General features: G+C 42.0%; 1 protein-coding gene across 2 annotated transcripts in view; it reads right to left on the bottom strand.

Annotated features, from left to right (window-relative positions):
* LOC126248379 (gelsolin, cytoplasmic) overlaps positions 1-23,333 on the bottom strand; it is a 315,183-nt gene that overhangs the window by 57,908 nt on the left and 233,942 nt on the right. For both annotated transcript variants that reach the window (XM_049949318.1, XM_049949317.1), the window contains exons 5-8: positions 6,923-7,035; positions 5,725-5,902; positions 5,488-5,609; positions 5,276-5,374 (exon numbers count right to left, since the gene is read on the bottom strand). In XM_049949318.1, coding sequence (XP_049805275.1) covers positions 5,276-5,374; positions 5,488-5,609; positions 5,725-5,902; positions 6,923-7,035 — 512 coding nt within the window. The remainder of the gene's footprint in view (positions 1-5,275; positions 5,375-5,487; positions 5,610-5,724; positions 5,903-6,922; positions 7,036-23,333) is intronic.

Below are 23,333 nucleotides of genomic sequence, written 5' to 3'. Positions count from 1 at the left end.
AAGTGAGGAAGTTAAAACACACACAGTAGAAGGCATAAAAGAGTAGGCCAAATCTACAGACTGTAAAAACAGAGGGATAAAAGAACAATCTTTGCACAGGGGAGTGATGATGGGTCCCAGGGTAAACACTAACAGAGGCCAAACCACAACCACCCTTCCCCCACTTCACAAGTAAAGCAAAATCTTATATCTGAAAATAAAAACCTCTTTCACGTAGGAAACTGAGGACCAGTTGAACCATCCATGATTCGTCTGCTAATACTAAAGACAAGGAATCTGGAAGGCTATACTTTGTACAAAGGGCCAAAAGAAGGGTGCATTCCACCAATATATGGGACATCATCAGTCTGGCTCCACAGTCACATTGTGGGGGTGCTTGTTATGGAAGAGGAAACAGTATGTGAGCCTGGTGTGACCAATATGTGACAGCATAAGACAGTGGACTTCTTCCAAAGGAGTGGAAGGAAGAGAATCAAACTGCAGTACTGCACCAGGTGTCATTCCACTTTTGGACAAAGAGAGATCTGATATGGATCTGCTGCATATCTGCACCTGGAATCGTGAAAAGGAAAGGGTTAAGTATCTGCCTCTTCAGCTAAATGGTCAGCCAGTTCATTCCCTGGGATACCCACGTGACTTGGGACCCAGAGAAAGACAACTGAGCAGGCAGCACAGCCAAGGGCAGAGGAGTTGGTCATGGACAGCAGTGACCAAAGCGTGATGAGAGTAGCATTAGTCTACCTATACCTGCAAGCTGCTCACCGAGTTGGATCATATTGAAACACTGTGGAGGGAGGCCTGAGTAATAAAATGGAGGGCCCTGTTAAAGGCTGGCAGCTCTGCTGTGAACATACTATATGATCCTGGCAGTAAATGGTGTTCCATGCCAGTAGGAGACATGAAAGAGTATCCTGTCTTATCTATCATTTTAGAACCTACAGTGTAGAAGACGGTAGTCCCCTGAAACTCTTGAAGGATGGAACATAAGACATACCGAAATATCACAGGTGCAACCTGTGCAATCTTAGGACCCTGAAATATGTTGGCCCTAATGCATGGTTGAGGGGTCAGGGCACCATTCCAGAGATGGGGAGGGGGGCAAGAGGGGGGGGGGGCATACACTGAGCACATTACATTGAGTGGAGATGGAGATCCCAACAGGGGTTGGGGGTGGGGGTGGGGGGGGGGGGGTGAAATGCATTCCAAACAGCAATCCCATCTGCGGACGGATATCACGAGGGAGACATCCCTCATTTGCAAAAGGGAAAGAGTACATGGGATGACCAGGAATTCATTGAATGGCGACTGAGTAAGAAACCAGGAGTGGGCTCCATTATCAGGGTGTATACAGGGACAAGGAAAAAAAATTCCCGGATTTCCCGGTTGAAAATACACTTTCTCCCGGGTGAACATACACTTTTCCCGTGTTAAGTGATAGTATACTTCTCCTTGGCACTGTAAAACTTATCAGTCCTTTGAATGTTTATGGTTTTATATGCTGGCGTAGAATTCCCCGTCACTTTAGAAAACAAAACTAAGGGGGGGAAAAAACACGTTTTGGAAAGATCTTTGATATGCAGCAACATGTATGCTGCATATTTTTATGTTATGAAGGTATAAATTAGAATTCCACCATACACCGCATGTCACTTTCCAAAGCATTGAAATCGAGATTGCGACGCACTGTTGTAAGCCAGTCATAGCTCATGTCACATGATCTCGCCAGCTGAAGACAGTATAGGACACGTGATGTAGTCAGCCAATAGCAAGATCACTCTTACGTAGTGCGAAAACACAAATAGGAAAAGTTAATGGTTCAAATGGCTCTGAGCACTATGGGACTCAACTGCTGAGGTCATTAGTCCCCTAGAACTTAGAACTAGTTAAACCTAACTAACCTAAGGACATCACAAACATCCATGCCCGAGGCAGGATTCGAACCTGCGACCGTAGCGGTCTCGCGGTTCCAGACTGCAGCGCCTTTAACCGCACGGCCACTTCGGCCGGCAGGACAAGTTGATGGTTTAAATTAATATACATAGTGTTGCTACAAGAAAAACAAAGCTTTCACATATAATCGTGGTCTCGAAGATTAATAAGCTGCAAGAGACACTAAGCTTCCACATCTAATGTTGATCTTTTTTGCGCGTGTTACACTTTCAGATATATCACACAAATGTGCCAGTAAAATTTTTAATAACGATGTAAATTTCTGATCTTCTGAGCTCTAAAGTCTTCTAGATGGTCATCCTCAAAGAGCTGATTTTTAATTGAGATTCAAATGCTCTGCAATTTAAGAAATTCATCGTACATTCTCACACATTGTTCATCTTGTGTAAAAGTAAATTTACTTTGAAAGTAACACTTTTCAAACAACCATTCGCAATATTTTCCCATGACCTGCTAGAAAATGCTTCGTTTCAGTAGTTGCCAGAGAGCGCCAGATAACAGGCGCCACTGTTCATGTGCACCTACGATGACGCAGGAAGCTCGTATGTTCGTACGTGTAAAACATTAAAAGATCTTGCACTATGTAACAACAGAAGCAAAACATCATCAGAGGTTACTTCAAGAGTATCAGAATTTCGAGAACCATACTTAAATGCATAATTCGGCTTAAAGTGCACATTCGTATGTCCAGATTCGGATGTAAATTTTCTTGAGTACCAGTACTGTCTGTTACGTCATGCTTATCGGAAGCAATTTGTTGTTAGGAAGCATTGCATAGTCTTCCTAAAGCCTTTGACACACTTTGCTGTTGGCAGACGCTTGTATAAGCACTATTTTTTGCTGTTGTATATGGTGCATTTCCTTTGCGACTTAAATTTTATTTTCGTTTTTTTTCCCTCTGGTTCATGTTTTGTAGCTGCAGTATTATTCCGCAGAAGTGAGATACAGTAATATCCTTAGTTGGAGTATTGATTCTTACCAGCCAAAATCACAAAAATTTAACTGAAAACTAAAACAATAATAGACTCCCGGAATTCTAAAAAATTCCCGCGTTTTTCCCGGTTTTCTCGTGGATGAAAAAATTCCCGGGTTTTTCCCGGATCTCCCAGGTCGTAGACACCCTGATTATATTTGTAGAGGGGGAATCCCTGCTCCTAAGAGGATAGCGTCAACGGGACTAGTGCGAAAGGCACCGATAGCTAGGTGCACCCCATAATGATGAACAGGGTTCTAAAATACAGCCCACGAAATGGGACTGCACTACAACATTTAGGTGATAGTTGCCTAAACAAAGTTCTGGATCGTGGTGTACTGTGGGTCATCGGCAAAAATGCATAATCCACGTTTTGGGGGGAGGAAAGTGAAAGCCATGGGAGAGGGACCACACCAACAACCGTTGGATGGTGCCTTGGCGCTGGCATTCGGCAGATGCTACAGAGCGGGAGCTGCAATGGATGCAAAAATCGTCTACATACAATGCCAGGGCAACCAGAGGCCCAACAGAGGTTATGAGACCATTGATGGCCCATTTACAGAAATGTAAAATTGTCCACTTAATAAAAAAAGTATCCACTGACTATGACATCAATGTAGCACAAGTCACAACTCATACAAATACCTAGGTGTACCAACTTGTGGTAGTACGAAATGAAATGATCACGAACAATTTATCACAGGCAAAGCAGGTAGCAGGTAGGAGACACTGGTTCACTGGCAAGATACAAGGAAAATGCAATTCTCCTACAATGGAGACTTAACAAATCACTTGTGCATTCTGTCTTAGAATATAGCTCAAGTGTGAGTAATAAGTATGACAAAGGAATAACAGAGGATATTTAACATGAACGAAGCAGGGCAGCACAAATGGTCACAGGTCTGACTCAAGAATGTCACAGAAATGCTGAAAAAGCTGACTTTGTACACACTTTAAATTAGAAGCCAATTATCCCATGAATGCCTCTTACAAAAGTTCAAGAACCAGTATAACTGAAGAATCTAGAGATATAATTTAGCCTCCTATATTCTGCTACCAAAGGGAGCACAAAAACAAGACTGAACTGGTTACAGTGCACACTTAGGCAGTTAAGCCTTTGTTCTTCTCATACTTCATACACAATTTCATTACGAAGACAACCTACCTTATGTGTGGCGCAGTCCCTTTCATAATGGTTTGAAGAGTATGTATGCATATGTAGAGGTGTTTCATTCTAACGGATAAACTGGAATATTCCTGTGTGATTTTCTTGCATGAAAAAGTGTAGGATCTTGCACAGCTCTCTTATTTTTTTACAGTGCCGCTGCCCAGTGCTGAACAAAAGCAAATTTAACAGCATATAGCTTACCAATGTTCCAACCATTTTAAAAACTGTGTCAGCAATTTTGTGAGCCACTTTGTTACTGTGGTGTTACTGGACATATTGTGAACATCGGTCTGTCCTTTTACACCAGATATATAGTAGTATTCAAAGCAATGGGTAGAAGCTAGTGGCCTGCACCAAGAAAGTCAGTCAATGTACACTGCAAGAAAGATAACCAGTGTTTTCTTTTGATTACCTTGCATAGGGTAAAACAATAGAACAGCATAAAATCTGTATACAAGAGGTCTACACTGCAAATAATCTTCCATAAGGACAATGCATGTGCATACAAATATGTTTTGGCAATGTGAGGAGGGGGGGAAAAAAAACGGAGTTTAAGTAGAAATTAATGGTACTGCCAGTCTCGAAGATTCGGCAACCTCTGGCTTCTATCAGCTCACACATCTAAGGAAATCTGGAGTAGTAAAACACTGTATGTTAAATGTTTAAGTTACATCAGTAGTAGAAGGGTGTTATGCAGACCTTTAGGCTTCACACTTTAATTATATCTATTGATTGGAAAAATGTTTAAGAAAGTGCACTGGCCCAAAAGCCCACTAGAATGTTACAATTAATACATTATACATAGCTGATTTGGACAAGCAGTTTAATATCTCTCATATACTGCATTAGTATATGCCACCTAGAAAAGTTAATTTTTTGAAGTATCTACATGCATACCACAACCAAGCATTACTGTATCAAATGCCCAAAAATTACGGTATTTTGGAATCTCATACCTGGCCTCCAAATTCCTGTGGTAATGGAAAAATAATAAATACCATCAGTTCATGCAAACTCCAGCTCTAAACTAAAAAAATTAACAGTTCATAAATCACTCAAAACTCTACACAAACAAAAATCATGTTATGGAATGAAGTTCTTTTTATATCTGCAATATTCTGCAGCACACTCCACATGTCATTTCAAGCATTAAATAAAAAATAAAAAGCATCATATAAACTTACATTTGATTGCAGCATGTCTTGATGAAGTGGTTTCTCTCCAACTTTTTCAACCACCATCTCACCCCCTGCGTCGCTAACCCTATATAGAGTCACAACTGCCTGCAAACAGATTTTCTCAAGTACTACATATTTTACTGGACTGTTAATTGAAGAGTTACAAACTATAGAAAGTTATGCAAAATTAGCTAAGTTCACAGAAGAAAACTAAGTACCTCCTGGGTTTTCTCAAAGTTTACATCATCCCCACCTTCATCTTCATCTGGTACTTCAGTTGGAGATCCAGAACCCAATTCTTCGAAAAATTTTATCACTTCAACATCATTACTGTACTCATCTGAAAAAAGAAAGGGTCATTCTATCACACAATATTTCAATACATCAACCCACAGAGTCAAAGCTAAATGATAAAATACATGAAATTCTATAACAACAATATGTAGTATACTTACCAATAACAATAACTTTAGCCCTTCCAGCATGATCTTGATCCCTGATTTGGTTTGCTGCACTAATTGCCTTCAGTTTTTCAGTTCTTTTGCTAGTGGCACCCATATAAACATATATGGTTTTCCCTGCATCCAGTATAAAACAGTCACCTTTGTTCATTGAAGAAATGTTGACATCAACCTAGAAAGATTACTTTGTCATTAAAAAAAATAATCCTCAGTATATACTATGACTTTAAAATCTCTTAATTTGTTAAGAATCAAATTGTTGGAAACCATGCAAATACATGGTTCATGCTAGCCTTGCTTCTTAAGTAATCCCAAATAGCACTATTAGAAAATTAATTTCCTTACAACCAATAATCTGAACTGTCATTGTAATTATGGAAAGTATAACAAGTTTTTTCTGAAAGAGAATTAATGTTTGAAATTCAAATATTCATAACTACTGATTATTTGTCCATCTGCCACTTACCACTTCATTTTGATCACAGGGGATATGTTGCCTACATCATTTACGTATCATCCTGAATTTGGTAAGTACTGTGCTAAACATTAATGTCCCCCCTCCCCCAGTCAATTACTTTTAACACAAACACATGCTGAGAATTAAAATAAAGTTCTATTTCTATTGAGCCACAGCTGGTCCATGCCAAAATACATTTTGTTTCTGCTGCAAATGAGAAACTTTTATTCCCAGCCCTACCAAGACTTTACTGACTATGAAGTGTGTGATCACAATTTCTAAGCAACTAGAAAAAAAAAACGGTATTGGAATTTTGTTTTATATGCATTCTTTTATGCTCATCTTCATGTGATGTCTTCCATTTTTTTTTTTTTTCTCAAGGACCTATGTTACTCACGAAGTTAAAAAGAACATATGTTAGTTATTACAACTCCATGAAGAACTCCGTGAAAATACATGTACAAAATAATCCAAAGTAGCATTTTGGCCATGAAAAACGCATTAATAACTGTTTCTGGTGTAAATGTGGATATTCCTTACTTCATCACTGAGTCACAGCAAAACAGAAGAGTGGACTCTGTTCACTTCAATGAGAAAGCAAGTGCTACAGTGGAATTTTGCATTTACCACAATATAACTTACTAATCTCTAAGTAACTACTGCCATAAAAATTATGATGTCTTTTATTTTATCCCACAGAGTAGCTTTTGGTAATCAAAATGCTGAATTAATCACCTGTCTCACTCTGATGTTTCGTTTGCCTTTAACTTGGAAGAGCCTCTTCTCCACAGCATCAGGATCCACATGGTGGAAGCCACTTGCCACCCCTCCAGGGAGATACCTCACACCTTTAAACAACAGTTTACTTTCAGATGTAATGCAGCAGCAGATATCTTACATACACACAAAATTTGTGACCAAATAGGTTTGGGGATAGTGTGCGGTACATGCTAGGAAATTTGATTTGTGTATAGATAACTTCATTCTAATAATTTGGTAGCTGTCACAGCTGTACTGTAAGACATAAAATTACTTGCTGTACACGTTTTACAGAGGATTTTGGTACAATTTTTAATCTGTTCAAAGAAGAAATTGGCTGTAGCATATGAGTTTGGTAGATGTGCTACCAATAATGTAAAGTTTGAGCTATTTCTGGCCAACTACACTGCAGTTTCCCCCAATGTACTAGTTCCAGTTTTGAAGCTGTAACCTACCAAAACACAAAATAATAATTCATCGATATACGTTGAAGGATATCCACAATGAAAGCTGTTTATTATCTCACATTTCTGATGAACCTCAAGGAAAGTTTCTTCACTGACTAAACATATTTAGGTTACTAACCATGACAGGCATATCACCTCAGATAGACAAATAGCTGTAACCACGTATTATGAAGAAAAACAATCATATCATCAGTTGGATATCAACATTAATATGGAGTATTTTAATTTTGAGACTATAATTTGCTAGGTAACTTATGACGTGAACAGAAGGAAAACTAAAATTGTTTTAGTATATGGAACCAAAATTTTTTAGTTTTTATGCTTGCATTGAATAGATAAATGTCAATAAAAGTATCTTTCAGTGGTTGCAGATTTCTTTTGCATGTAATACCTATATTACAAGTGGTACTTATAAAAATGACAGATTCAGAGACTACATAACAGGGCAGAGATCTCTTAATACAAGAATGTTACTAACGGTTGTGAATTATGTGCACAGGAACAATGACATGGAACACTCTCTCACACACACTCATTCATGTTTGTATTCAATCCATTTTCTCTCATTTCTGTGGCATACATTACTGATCTGATGAAAAATGGAAAAATAACTGTACATGAAACTTCTGAATGATCAGCACAATCAGTATACACCGATTTCAAGATTGGGAAACAGCATGAAAGTGCCAGCATTTGTGTCTATTCATATCTCAAAATCAGTTCACATAACTACAAATGCAACATTCTGTTCTATGAATAGGAGAGTTGAACTATCTACTCTGTGTATCATGTATTATGTATTATTCTACAAAATGAATGTTGATGTGGTGCTGATAGAATTTCAAACATAATTCTAGAAAGTTATTCTGACTTAATACATGATGTCCTTTAGTGATATATGTTATGCATCACTGGCATAGGGATTTTTTTCAGACATGTTAAAATATGTGATTGTTAAACCTCTTCATAAGAAAGGCATCAGACTTAACCCTTTGACTACCATGACTACCGATTTTATTCCAGAAATGTTAATGCATGGTTATTTTAATTGATGTCTTAGAAATAACAATATGAAAAGAATGTTTTCTGCCATTTCGTTTCACAAGGAGTTCAGTGGGGAGGGGGGAGTACCTCCAGGGTTTCAGAAAACTGCACAAAAACTATGAGACATATTGAAAACAGACACCTATCGGTGAACAGAGCATCTCTCCAAATTTGCAACTCACACTACAAGTGCTCAATATAGGCTTCATTTGTGATGTGGCAAGCATCAATTTGTGGGTGCAAGTCATTGACACATTGTGTCCAGAAGGGTACAAAGGCAGCCTGCTTCGTGAATCTGGTAACTGGGTTATGTATCTGCAGATGTGAACTAATTCGATATGACAATATGGAGACTAGGGTTAATAATGAAACTTGATAACAGCATAATCTACAGGTACTACCTCTTATTATAAGAATTCTGCTAACCATTAGTAGTCTTCCGTTTACCACTGGGACATGGAAACATAGGAGTAAAATGCAGCAGTTCTCTGATAGCCTATCACAGGACACACATGCTGATGATAGTCAAAGGATTAAACAACTATCATCCAATTTCCTTATTGACATGCTTTTCCAGAATACTTGAGAAAGTAGTGAACTATAGAGCAGTCACACACTTTAGTGGAAACAATCACGTATCATATCACAGTTTGGATTCCAGGGCTGATTATGCTGTTTATGCATTCACTCATCAAATATTACATGCCTTAAATAATAAAATATCACCAGTTGATATTCCTTGTGATCTTTCCAAAGTGTTACTGTAAATCATGTTATTCTCTTAGAAAAACTCAAGTTTTGTGGAATTGATGGCTTTATGCACAGCTGGTCTAAATAGTATTTAATGAACAAAATGCAAAATGTTGTACTGAATAATTCAAACTATATCAGAAGGGTGGAAAATTTTAGTGACTGGGGAGAAATCAGAAAGGGAATCCCATGGGGTTTAATTTTAGATCTACTCTTATTTATTATATATGTGAATTACCTCCCATTTAACAATTAACAAACAGAATTGGTACTTTTTGCAGACAATACTGTGTTAAAAAATCCCATTAGAGAGGAAGCAACAGAAGACATATTTTTCAAAGTACTATAAAATGGTTCTCAGAAACTGATGGACTCTAGCTAAATTTTGAAAAAACCACACTATATTCAATTCTCTACAACAAATAGAGTCTTAACAATCAACCTCCTGCTATATTTTGCCTGCTTCCACTCAATAACATCTCATGGAATAATTTTCTGGGGTAGCTCATCACTTAAAAAAGTACTGGTCGCACAAAAGTGAGCAGTAAAAATAATGGCTGAAATTGGCTAGCAACACGATTACTGCACTTTGACCGCAGATTCAGGACAGCATAGGTACATAGTATTTATTATCAAAGGTGTCATGCTATAACCATGGTAACAAGTAAACAGAAAAAGGAGCAATCCTCAAACTTTTCTCAATACGAGAAATATTTGCTGCTGGAAATGGTGTTGGGCCAGTGTAAAGATATAATTGAGTGAAAAAATAAATTACAGATAAAGTCACTGCAGCCAACAAGGCAAAGGCATGGAGAGAAGTTTGCTCTTAATTTTAATTCTCGTAATGTCGGGACAGAAAGTGAGTGGAAGGGTTTGAAAATGTGCTACGAAAACATTAAGCAAAGAACCAAGAAAGCATTATTTGCACTTTAGAAGGTATAATTTCAAGACCTACTTTCTAATTACTACATTCATTTTTATTTATGTGGTACATAAACCGGAGCAAAGACAGTGTCAGAACTCTTCAAGGTTGAAATGCATAAACTTGGAGGCAGTAATTTTGTATGGTGTACTGTTACAGAAAGTGGACAAAAGCTAATTGCAGCTCTGAAGCCACTATTTTCTCCTATTTCCAACCCCTACGATGACAATGCAGATTTGCATCCGAAAGTTACGTGAAGTGACTTGTAAACATTTTGATGGGACTGCATAAACTTTTTGAAGCAATAAAAAGTCATTTATAATGTTATTTGTTATGTTCTTGTTTGATATACATTCAGATAACACAGATTGCAGTTCACTTACAACATCAGTAAATGAGGGAGAGAATGTTTACACTGAGCTGGTAAGAATGGTACTGCACTAAAATAATATAATTACTTTACTGTGACAGCACATCACCACATATTTTGCACTGAAAAGAACCTCTAATTACAGGTAGATGCACAACACGCCAGCCAGGATTCTGGAACAGTGTCAGAATCTCATCCCAAAAACAAAAGAACAGAAAATGTTCTTAAAAAGGAATACCAGTTTCACAAGATAAGATTAGAATGCCTTGAGCAGGAACATAAAATAAAAGTACAGTGCTCACTTGCAGAATGTGAGATAAGAATGGAAACCCTCAAAATAGATAAAGAAATTAAAGAATTGGAACTTGAAGAAATGAAAAGACAATCACAGACTTAACCTGACACATTGGAAAAATTTACAATCTTAACTTTTTGTATTAATACCTTGTTCATACATTTTGCAGTCACTGCATTGTGACTGCTGTTACCTTTGCTTTCTGTTGGTATGTAGACTACTGGAATTTCTTCATGAACAAATTTTCAGGGCTCCGGAAAGGCTCAAAATCATGAAAAGTTCAATTTTTACTTTTTTGCGTTTTCTGAATTTGCAGACTATTACCTTTTAATAGATATATAATTTATTCAATTCCGAAGACTACAACTATTTTTAATTTTTTTTTGAAATGTGTTCTACATGGGCGTGATCCACTGTGGCGCTGTTAAACTGCTGTCAAATAGTGTTATTATTAACGTCCGTGTTCATCAGGTACATTTTAGTGATGTGAGATAAAGTATGTGTTGTGGCTAACCTGTGATGGTTCAATATATATCGCTGGTGTGATTGTCGATTGTTTCATGTTTATTTACTCTGTCGTCATCTCGAAAATATTCGTAATTAATTCTGTTTCTTGAGTCTCTGTTTTGTTGAAGTATAATAATGAGTAAAAGTAAAGTTATTAGAAATCTTCTGAAGGCTTTTAAGAAAAGGAGAAATGTTGGAAAGCCAAAGGTATTTAGAAATATGGGAATGAAGATAGGTTCTAACATGGTACGAGCGATGCTTGCTTTGGACAAGGAACGCCTTCGGGATGCAGACAGGGCTGTAAAGAGTCTAGAAATACAAGCAAGAGTAAACAGGAGGAGGAACAAGAGGAAGCTGGAGGAAGAGTTTGCAGAGGATGAAGATAATCCACCCTATGGACCTGGAATGCATTAAAAAGTTAATCCAAACTTTGTCGCTCGATTCCCAAAACGTTTATTTTCTCATACTAATTACATGTTTTCTAAGGATCTTCCAAACATATTTGTTTCAAACTTTCAGTAAATGTTACACAGTACCTTCTGCATAATTTAACACAGCCTTTTTCCAAAAAACTGTACATTTTTGAATATATAAATAAAAAATTGCAAAAAAATGTTGTGAATTTTCATTACAATTGAAAAAAAAAATCATCTTTAATAACTGAACTAAAATTTTGTAAAATCCCTGTGTTAAGTTGTAGCCCATATTCCAATAAATAATCTGTAAAAAGTTCAACTTCCTACCTCAAATACTTTGTGAGGAAAGATGTAATTTATAAGCGTTATTTTAACATTGCAAGTATAGGGCGTTCCGGAGCCCCTTAAGGGCGCTCAACTACTGAGGTCATTAGCGCCCAGTCACTGTTGTTAGAGCACATGGAATCTAGTAAAACTCAAGGGGATGGGGGGACACCAGAAAGACCTGACAAAGATGTAGATAAAATAAGTAAAAAAGTTAGATGTCTTTGGACAAGCCAGTCAAAGTTATAAAACGCAGAACACGAGCAGCTGCTTGAGCGTCATCAGCTAAAATATCTGGTAAAGTAGATGGCAGGGACAGGACAACACGAGATTGACTAAAGCAGGGACATGTCAATAAAACATGGCGCACTGTTAATGCCTGACCACAAGGGCACTGCAGGGCTGGGTCACCGGAGAGCAGGTAGCGGTGGCTAAACCGGCAATGCCCAATCCGCAACCTGGTCATAAGGACCTCCTCTCGTCGAGATGGTCGGGAGGAGGTTGTCCAAGCAGTTGGGAGCGGTTTTACTGCCCGGAGCTTGTTTCCTTGGAGGGATGACCAAGCATCCCACCACAATGACACAAGCCTCTTACAAACATCCCCACAAACGTCAGATGACAGGACACAATGGGAGGATGGCCGAGGCAGGAGGACTGCAGCCTTGGCTGCAGCATCCGCAGCCTCATTCCCAGGCACTCCTACATGTCCGGGAACCCACAGAAAGCTGACAGGAGAACCATTATCAGCGAAAGAATGGAGGGACTGCTGGATCCGTTGAATCAAGGGATGGACCGGATAGGGAGCTCGAAGGCTCTGAAGAGCACTGAGTGAGTCAGAGCAGAGTACATACGATGAATGGCGGTGGTGGCGGGCATACTGAACGGCCTGATGGAGAGCAAAGAGCTCGGCCGTAAAGCTCAAACATTGGTCGAGGAGCCGGTATTTAAAGGTGGTGGCCCCGACAACAAAGGCACAGCCGACACCATCGTCAGTTTTGGAGCCATCGGTGTAAATAAAGGTGTGACCGGCAAGTCAAGCACGAAGTTCGACAAACCGTGAGCAATACACTGCAGCCAGAGTACCCTCCTTCGGGAGTGAGCTGAGGTCGAGATAAATATGAACCGGAGCCTGGAGCCAAGGTGGTGTCGGGCTCTCACCCTCTCTGAAGGTGGTGGGGAGGGCAAAATCCAATTGTCGAAGCAGGCGACGGAAGCGGACTCCGGGGGGCAGCAGGGCAGACACATACAACCCATACTGACGGTCGAGAGAATCGGCGAAGAAGGACTGGTAAGAGGGGTGGTCGGGCATAGACAACAGCCAGCAGGCATACCGACACAGCAGTACGTCGCGCCGGTAGGTCAATGGTAATTCGGCAGCTTCAGCATAAAGACTCTCGACAGGACTAGTGTAGAAGGCTCCGGTCGCAAGACGTAACCCCCGATGGTGGATGGAGTTGAGACGGCATAAGAGGGATGGCCGAGCAGACGAGTAGACGAAGCTCCCATAATCCAGCTTCGATCGGACTATGGACCGATACAAGCGAAGTAGGACAGTGCGATCCGCTCCCCAAGGTGAACCACTAAGAACTCTGAGTGTATTAAGGGATCGTGTACAACGGGCCGCCAAATAAGAGACATGCGGAGACCAACACAGTTTCCTGTACAACGTGAGCCCTAGAAACTTAGTTGTTTCCACGAATGGGAGAACAACGGGACCGAGATGTAAGGATGGCGGAAGGAACGCTTTACATCGCCAAAAGTTGATACAAACCGTCTTCTCTTCAGAGAACCGGAAGCCATTTGCCACGCTCCATGAGTATAGGCTGTCTAGACAACACTGAAGTCAGTGCTCCAGGAGGCATGTTCTCTGGGCACTGCAGTAGATCGCGAAGTCATCGACAAAGAGAGAGCCTGAGACATTAGGTGGAATGCAATCCATAATTGGATTGATCGCGATGCGAAAAAGGGCTACGCTCAAGACGGAGCCCTGAGGCACTCCATTCTCCTGAAGGAAGACATCGGACACTACGGAACCCACACGTACCCTAAACTTTCGATCCGTTAAAAAGGAATCGATAAAAAGGGGCAGGCGACCGCGTAGGCCCCACCTGTGCATAGTGCGGAGGGTACCTCCTCTCCAACAGGTATCATAAGCCTTCAAATCGAAGAACACAGCTACTGTTTGGCGCCTTCGCAAAAAGTTGTTCATGATGAATGTCGACAAGGTCACAAGGTGGTCAACAGCGGAGCGGCGGCGACGAAAGCCGCATTGGACATTAGTAAGTAGCCGTCGAGATTCAAGAATCCAAACTAACCGAGCATGAACCACGCGCTCCATCACCTTACAGACACAGCTTGTAAGAGAAATGGGGCGGTAACTAGAAGGAAGGTGTCTATCCTTCCCGGGTTTGGGTATAGGAACAACGACGGCGTCACACCAACGCATGGGGACCTGACCTTCGGTCCAGACGCGATTGTAGGTACGAAGAAGGAACCTTTTGCCCGCCGGAGAAAGGTGTGCCAGCATCTGAACGTGAATGGCATCTGGCCCCGGAGCAGAGGACCGGGACAGTGCAAGCGCACGTTCGAGTTCCCGCATAGTAAAGGGGGCATTATAAGTTTCCAGATTCAGCGTGTGGAAGGAAGGTCGCCGAGCCTCTTCTGCCTCTTTCCTGGGAAGGAAGGCAGGGTGGTAATGGGCGGAGCTTGAAACCTCCGTGAAAAACCGGCCAAAGGCGTTGGAGACAGCCACAGGATCAACGAGGACCGCATTACCTGAGGTCAGGCCAGGTACCGAGGAGTGGGCCTTAATGCCCGACAGCCGGCGCAGGCCACCCCATACGACAGAAGAGGGAGTAAAACTGTTAAAGGAGCTAGTGAAAGAGGCCCAACAAGATTTTTTGCTGTCTTTGATGACTCTACGGCATTGCGCTCAGAGTCGTTTGTATCCAATACAATTCGCCAACGTAGGATGGTGGTGAAAGGTGCGTAAAGCACGTCATCGAGCACGGATAGCGTCCCTACAAGCCTCGTTCCACCAGGGGACGGAAACGCGACGTGAAGAAGAGGTAGTACGAGGAATGGAACGTTCGGCAGCATTGATGATAACAGCCGTGAGGTATTCGACCTGACTGTCACAACTGAGAAAATCGTGGTCCGGAAAGGTCGCCAGGGAGGAGTAAAGTCCACAGTCAGCTTTCGGTATGTTCCAGCTCGAAGGACGTGGGGATGGGGTGAGGTGCAGGAGACGAACGACACAGGGGAAGTGGTCGCTCGAATAGGTGTCAGAAAGGACATACCACTCGAACCGATGGGCAAGAGTGGTAGAACAGATCGAGAGGTCCAAGTGGGAGTAGGTATGAGTAGAGTCCTAGAGGAAAGTCGGGGCGCCAGTATTGAGGCAGACAAGAGTGAGATGGCTGAAGACATCCGCCAAGAGTGAGCCTCTTTGACAGGATGCAGGAGAGCCCCAAAGGGGATGATGGGCATTGAAGTCGCCAAACAATAAAAACGGCGGGGGAAGCTGAGTGATCAGGTGCATCATGTCAGCCCGACTAACAGCAGATGACGATGGAGTGTAGATGGTACAAACTGAAAAAGTAAAAGCAGAAAGAGTAATACGGACAGCTATTGCTTGGAGTGGGGTGGTCAATGGGATGGGATGGTAACAGACATCGTCCAGAATGAGCAACATGACCCCACTATGAGCTGGGATACCGTCCACAGGGGTGAGGTCATACCGCTCCGAGGTATAGTGAGTAAAGGCAATACGGTCAGTCGGGCGCAACTTGGTTTCCTGGAGACCTTAGACGAGTGGACAGTGCAGGTGGAGGAGCAGTTGTAATTCCTCCCGATTAGATTGAATACCTCTTATGTTCCAATGTAACAAGGCCATCGCTAGTCAAAAAGGGGGGGAACGAGACGGGGGAAGAGCTGGTCACCTCGATGGCCGCGGAGGGCCAGGTTGCGAGGGAACAACGCTACAACCGGCGGGAGGTGGATCCGGTTCCATCGAGTCGTCGCCAGCTGCGGCCGCTGTCCCTGGTTGTGTAGGAGGGGCAGCATCATTTGCCGACGAGAGGCCAGCTGAGTGCCTGGCAGCAGAGCGTCCCGGCGAAACTGAGGATGGCCGGGAGCAGCGACTCACGGATGGAGCGTCAGACGAAACGCGCCGGGGTGGAGAGGGGGATAGTGACTTCTTCTTGGAGGCCTTCTTGGAAGGCCGAGGAGGCACAGGAATGGTGGGCTGGACCCGAAGAAGGTTCTCACGCGCGGGGTCCGTTTTGGAACGCCGGACCTCGGAAGCTGGGGTCCGGAACGTTTTCCCGATGGACGCCTGAGAAGAGGATCACTTCTCAGGCGGCGGGGGGGGGGGGGGGGGGAAGGAGGAGGAGGAGGAGGAGGAGGAGGAAGGGTGGCCCCTGGGGCAGAGGGGGCGGGGGCCACGGGGGAGGATGATTTGGAAGGGAGGGATTTGGGAGGCGGAGGCAGAGACCCCGGATGGGGGGAGGAGGCGAAGGGGGGACAGGATAGGGGTGAGGATACCGCGGAAGGAGTGGACACAACTGAGGCAAACGAAGTGGTCAACGGCACGGGATGGAGGTGGTGATACTTCTTCCTGGCCTCAGAATAAGAGAGCCGATCCAAAGTTTTGAGTTCTTGTATCTTCTTCTCCTTCTGATATGCGGGGCAGTCTGAGGATCTAGGCGAGTGGATGCCAGGACAATTAACGCACCGAGGTGGTGGGGTGCATGTATGTTCCTCACGAAGAGGACATCCACAATCGCCACAAAGGGGCTCAGCCTCACACCGTGACGACATGTGCCCAAAGCGCAAACACCGAAAACAGCGCATAGGAGGCGGGACGTAAGGTCGCACGTCGCACCGGTAGCACATCACCTTTACCTTCTCTGGGAGAACGTCCCCCTCGAAGGCGAGGATAAAGGCCCCGGTGTCGATGCGACTGTCTTTGGGGCCGCGCTGGACTCGCCGGACGAAATGCACGCCTTGGCGCTCCAGGTTGGTCCTGAGCTCCTCATCAGATTGCAGCAGGAGGTCCCGATGAAAAATAACCCCCTGCGTCCTATTTAGTGCCAGATGCGGGACAATGGACACTGAGATGTCCCCTAGGCGGTCACACGCCTGGAGCGCCGCCGACTGTGTGGCGGAGGTGGTCTTTGTAAGAACGGACCCCGAACGCATCTTACTGAGAGCCTCTATTTCCCCGAAGATGTCCTCAATGTGCTGAACAAAGAACATGGGCTTGGAGGTGGCGAACGTCCCCCCATCGGTTCGAGAACAGACCAAATAGCGGGGGAAGTACTTCGCCCCAAGCCGGCGGGCCTGTCCCTCCTCCCAGGGAGTGGCCAATGGGGAAAGGGCAGGAGAACCAGAACCAGAGACAGTACCTTTCCTTTTAAAAGACTCGGCCGCAGAGCGACCTGAAACATATTGACGTTTCATCTGCGAAACGTCCGCCTCGATACCACCCACTCCGACCAGAGGCTCTCCCCACGGGTGCCACCCAGCCTCAGCAAGGGCCACCTGGCAGGATGACCGTTGCCGAGAGTCCTGATGCCCCAAGGAGACGGGCATCTACTCCTTGGCTGACGTGGGGAGGGTGCAGCTCAGGTATCGGCAGTACGATCCCTGTGTTGTCAGGGGGCTACAACCTAGAGGGTACATGACGACCCCACCACAACGGGCTGGCTACCGTGCTGGATTTCTGGTGCCATGGAAAGTCCATCATGATCGTAGGTGCAGATGGGGACGCACTATGGGCGTAACTTGTACAACCCATCAGGCGTTTAGGCCCAATTTGAGGAATAGTAGGTATGGTTACAATGCCGGTACAATGCTGAGTGCCAAGGTCTTAGTGCACTGAGGACCAGTGGTACACCACGTAAGGCGTCCTTCCCCAAAAGGCTCGTACTTCTGTAGAATTTTTAAAAATGGAGGTCAAACCCCAAGGGGGACCATCACATGGAAGGCCGAAACGGTTGAAACTCCTTTTAGTCACCTCTTACGACAGGCAGGAATACCTTGGGCCTATTCTTACCCCGGACCCGCAGGGGGTGTTTTATGCAGTGTTTCATATACATTTTAATACTCTCTGATTAATGTTTTGAGATGAATTTACTGCATGAAAGGTAGTTCATAATATTCTGCATGGTATCCTTGTTCTGATATGGAATTCAGTAACCAGGAGACAGAAGTAACTACAACTAAAAGAAAGAAAAGAAAAGGAAAAGTAAATCTAGTTTTCAAACTGACATTCTGTACATTTATTCCAATTTTTTAACTTCTTACGTAAACAGACTGTTAATAAATGCTGCCCTCACTGCATTATGACCCCTGTTGGCTTCATGTTCTGCAGGTACTGGAATTTCTGTTTACACTCTTCTCCCACTGGCATCCAAAATTAAAGCAACAAACCTCCATTTCCTCGTCCTATGTTTAGTTCATGATATGATCATATAAACTGTCAACATATGTCCGTATGATCCTCTTCTGCATGCAAGATGGCATTCTGGTCAATGGACAACCATGCCAATGATGGTATCAGGGCACCTATCAAAGAGGGTAGTCCCACATTCACAATCACTGTGAGAAATAAAGCAGAACAGTCACCAACTGATGTGGCATGATGGCTTTATGTGAACTGTATTGTCTCTTGGATATGGCAACAGTTTGTAGAGACCAAGACTGTATCCCAAAGACCAGGGCAGGGCAGACCGTGCATGACATCAGAAAGAGAGGACCGTTATTTGACTGTACCACCTTGGTACTGTAAGACAACTGACATCTGGCTTGACAGTATCCACTGGACATGTTGTATTGATGCAAACAGTATACAGAACGCTTTGGCAGAGTGGCCTTTATTGTCAGAAACCTGCTGTATATGTACCTCTGATGTGTCTTCACAGAAGGGAACATCTAGAGTGGAGTCTTCAACATGCCACCTGGATGGTTGAATAGTGTGCCAATGTTCTTTTCACAAATAAGTCTCGATTTGGTTTGGAGAGTGATTCATGATGGATTTGCATCTGGAGTGAATGTGTAACATGATTTCAGGACACAAGCACTGTGGAAAGCAACCGATATCAAAGAGGTTCCCTAAAGGTGTGGACAGGGATGACGATGACCACTTGAGCACCTCTTCATGAAATTACATGGGTGAATTGACAAGGTTTAACTGTTATGTATTTCAATGAAGTCTTGGGACCTTATGCGTGGTTGTTGCAAGGTGCTGTCGACCCACATTTTTTACTGATGGACGATAATGCTCAACCTCATAGAACACAGGTGATTGATGTTTTCTTGGCAACTGAAGGTACTGCACACATGGCATGGACTGCTCACTCTCAATTTTAATTCCATGGAGCATGTCTGGGATGCACTAGGCAGACGGGTTGCATAACATCAAAACCTACCAACCACTCGCCAAGACTTGCGAACTGCTCTGCATGAACAATGAGCGTTGTTGCCTCAACGTGAGACTGATGCCACATCATCATCATCATCATCATCAGGCCTCTATTGCTGCCACAGGTGGTCACAGCCCATATTGAGTACATTAACCTGTTGTTGGAATGTGTGTGCAAATCCATTAATTTGGAAAAAATGTAGAATATTTTTGTCTACCATTCTACATGTTGCAGCAGTTAATGTTTGTATTCTTTATACTGTTTCTACTGTACTATCACTTGCTTACGCTGTTTTGTGGCAATATAAATGCAACCTTGCAAAATTTACATTAGTTGATTTAATATTGGACACCAGTGTACATAGTCATCAGTTTCAGGCTGCTCGTCTGACGCATTGACAGATGAATGCTACAGCTATTATAGCTTTTGTAAAATTTACTTTCTAACTGAGTCCTAAACTCAAACAGGAAAATAGCCTTTACTATTCCAAATATTCTTTCAACTGGCGATCTTTATTTCTTGTGGGCATGTTAGAGATTCACTTAGTTGCCATTTCTTCACAAAGTACCAGCATCAACAAATACCTGCAACACTGATAGCCACTGGCTCCCAGAAGCATGGCTTCTGGAATTTCTCCTGTTTCCAACTAAGCACGTACACATGAATTTCCAAAAATACTGCTATCATAGGCAGATCCTGGCCATCTAGCTACGATATTTAAACATCGCAGCTTAGTGTCTGAGATCACTCAACCACCTGAGACAATTTTTAAACATCTCAGCATTCTTGCCACCAGGCAATCTGATGAGGATACGAGCGCAGTGAATACCACCTAAAATGCCAGGAAAATACACTATTTGATTTAAAAAATCATGCTAGGTGTGCCTAAAGTCATTTTCACCTATTGGAATTTTGATAAATTCCTTTTTCAATGAGGCAACACAGGCAGATACCTGATGGACAGTTCTGCAAGCTGTTGCTATGTCTACTTTAAACAGATCACCAACCACTATTTCAAAGGTCCTTGTGGTGTAAAATCTGAAGGTTAAGAGCAACATGCACATTGCAGCCAGTGGGTTGTCTCTTTTAGTTGATTTCATCAGATGGTTTATAAGCTTTAGTTCCAACTGCTCTACAGGACTCTTCTCCAAACAAAACCCCTGCTTAAATATCTGGTTATGTAACTCCAAGTGAGGGTTCACCCTTTCACGGACTGGGGAGGTTGCTAGATTTCATCTCTGTCTTCCTCGGTGGACACATTTGAATACTCTGATACCTATAAAGTAATCTAAAGGAAATAATGTAATTCACATCCATAGAGTTGTTGCACACACAATTTTGCCTATCACTGGTCCAGAATCCTCGGAAAACATTGAGGGTGGTATGGTTTCAGTGGTATGGTATGGAATATCATGGCATGATAATATTGTTATAACTATCTTTATAATCAGTGAAGTGGAAAAGTTAAACAAATGAAAGGGGGAGGGGGATGGGGGGGAATAAAATAAAATCCGAGAATTGATGCGAGTCCAAATGTGAATTTCTCCATTGCTGCCAACAACACAACCTCTCACTCAAGATTGTGGACAGATTATAATGTGGTTAATCTTTTTCCAAATACTTGCTTATGTTGTATTTATTAACGCACATGGAACTGTCCTAGCAGTTTAAGGACATGCTCGGTAGTTAAAAATTTAATAATAATTACATAATTACTGCTACTCAAGCCAAAAGAGATCATATATAAGAGATGTTTGGCTGCTTTCAAAATTCCCATGCTTAACTGTTCACTGCAAATATTTCGAATTTTTGTTTCTTACTCTGTTGCAAAGAGAGTATAAAATGCCTTCGAACTAATCACACAAACTATGAGTCATCTCCCAAGAGCTGTTACAAGATTAATAATTATGTACACATGGTACCTGGCAGTTCCCTTAACCTCACCTTCCAGATTGGAAAAAGTATTCTGAGCATCAGCAGTGTGGTTTGGCACAGTCAAATATTTACTTACCATTTTTTGGTGTTAATAACTTTATTATTATTTCAATTGATATCTGCTAATAACAAAAGTGATGAATCTTAATCCCACTACACTATAAACTGACAATTAGAGATGAACCTGATTTTGAACATCATATTTTTGCCAGTCAAATATGATCCAACTTCACAGCAATATGATCTGGGGTTAACATTTATACAATGCAGATTTCCAGGTTAAGCTTGATCTGAGGTCACTTTCTGCCTTAACTTAAGGTTAAATGCTTTTATACAATCGATCCATAAGACCTAGTGAAATTCATCAAATAATCCGTCACAGTTAAGAGCAACAGTGATGTCTATATTTACAACACCAGAGGGGGAAAAAATGACATTACCTATTACTGAAAGTGCCAGTGGCTCAGAAAGGAGTCCAACATACAGAAACAACAATTTTTGATCATTTGCCCAATAACATAACATTTATGACAGATAGCAAATTAGTTTTTAAAATTGTTTCTCTTGGACAGGTGCTCCTATTCCACTGATGAATTTTTACTTAAAATTTGTTAGCCAGAAAAAAACCTTGTTCTTAAGTGTAGTTGCATGAGTAGGACTAAAAAAGATTGTGTTCATTAATGTGAACACTAATCATGTACACATATCCTATAAACTGACCCATCATTTCAATGGCAGAATTCTTCAAATGATCAGTGGAATACATTAGAACTAAATAAAACCATCTAACTAACCTTAACCAGAACTAACTTCGCCTGTTCAAGTTCACTTGTGAATGAAGTAACAAGCTTCAAAGTATCTGGTGAACTGATAGAGTAGTTGAATTTTTCTCTAACATAAAAGATATATTTTATTTGCAAAGATTTATGCTTCCATTGTGTGGGCTCAGCCAAACAATGTTTTAGCATGCCCTAGTTCCTTAGGGACTCTACATTTGTTTGAAAATAACTTTCACATCCATGTTTTGCACAACATAAACAAAAAATTGTGTATTTGTTTCAGTAATTGAAATGTTAATCTATGTTACATTAAATGGGGTGAAATACATACTGAAATACCACAATACATGAAGCGATGAGTTGGCAAATGAGGAAGTGAATCAGACTTTGATCAAATACAAGGTGGGTTCTAAAATTAATGGCCACTGCATAATTTTGTGTGTTGTTGTTAGTCCGATTTGTCCACTTTTTGTTGTTATTGTGTTTGTAAACAATCTGAGATGTCTGTCCAGTCTTGGCCATATCAGATATTGATTGTCAGCTGTTAAAAGGGTTAAAGGCACTTCGTATCAGCAATTGCTTATTTAGTATACAAATGGATCAGATAATATATTTTAAATTTTCCTAAAAGAATTAATTTAAATGCAGGAAAGTTATGCAGATGTTAAATATTACTCCTGGTGAGTCTGCTGTGAGTAAAGCAGATGTTTACATGAGCTATACACACTTCAAAGGAGGCTATGAAGAAGAAGACGAGTGACCTGAACAGCTCATCGTATCAGTATCATGAAGGAAGTGAAAAATGAATATGAATGACTGCTTAATCAGAATCAGAAGTTGCTGATGATCCTGGCATATCAATTTACTCATACCATGAAATATTTTGGATATGAACTGTGTGACAGCAAAATTTGCTCCTAACTTGAATTCAGAAAAAAAGCAGCAGGAAATGCAAGTTGCTCTTGAGACCCTAGATGTCAACAATGATTCAGAGCTACAGAAATCTACTGTAACAGGTGATGAAACATGGGTTTATGGATATGACTGAAGCTCAATGGTCCCGGTACAGCAAACAATGAATTGCCAGCCTACTCTTGTAGAAAGCAGCTTTTCAGTGACAGCAGCTGCATCTCTGAAGAAAACAATAGTTT

The sequence above is a fragment of the Schistocerca nitens genome, chromosome 3 (assembly GCF_023898315.1).
Source record: "Schistocerca nitens isolate TAMUIC-IGC-003100 chromosome 3, iqSchNite1.1, whole genome shotgun sequence".
Classification (NCBI taxonomy): Eukaryota; Metazoa; Arthropoda; class Insecta; order Orthoptera; family Acrididae; genus Schistocerca; species Schistocerca nitens.
Note: the sequence above shows the minus strand (reverse complement) of the source record. Positions and strands in the feature narration are given on the sequence as shown.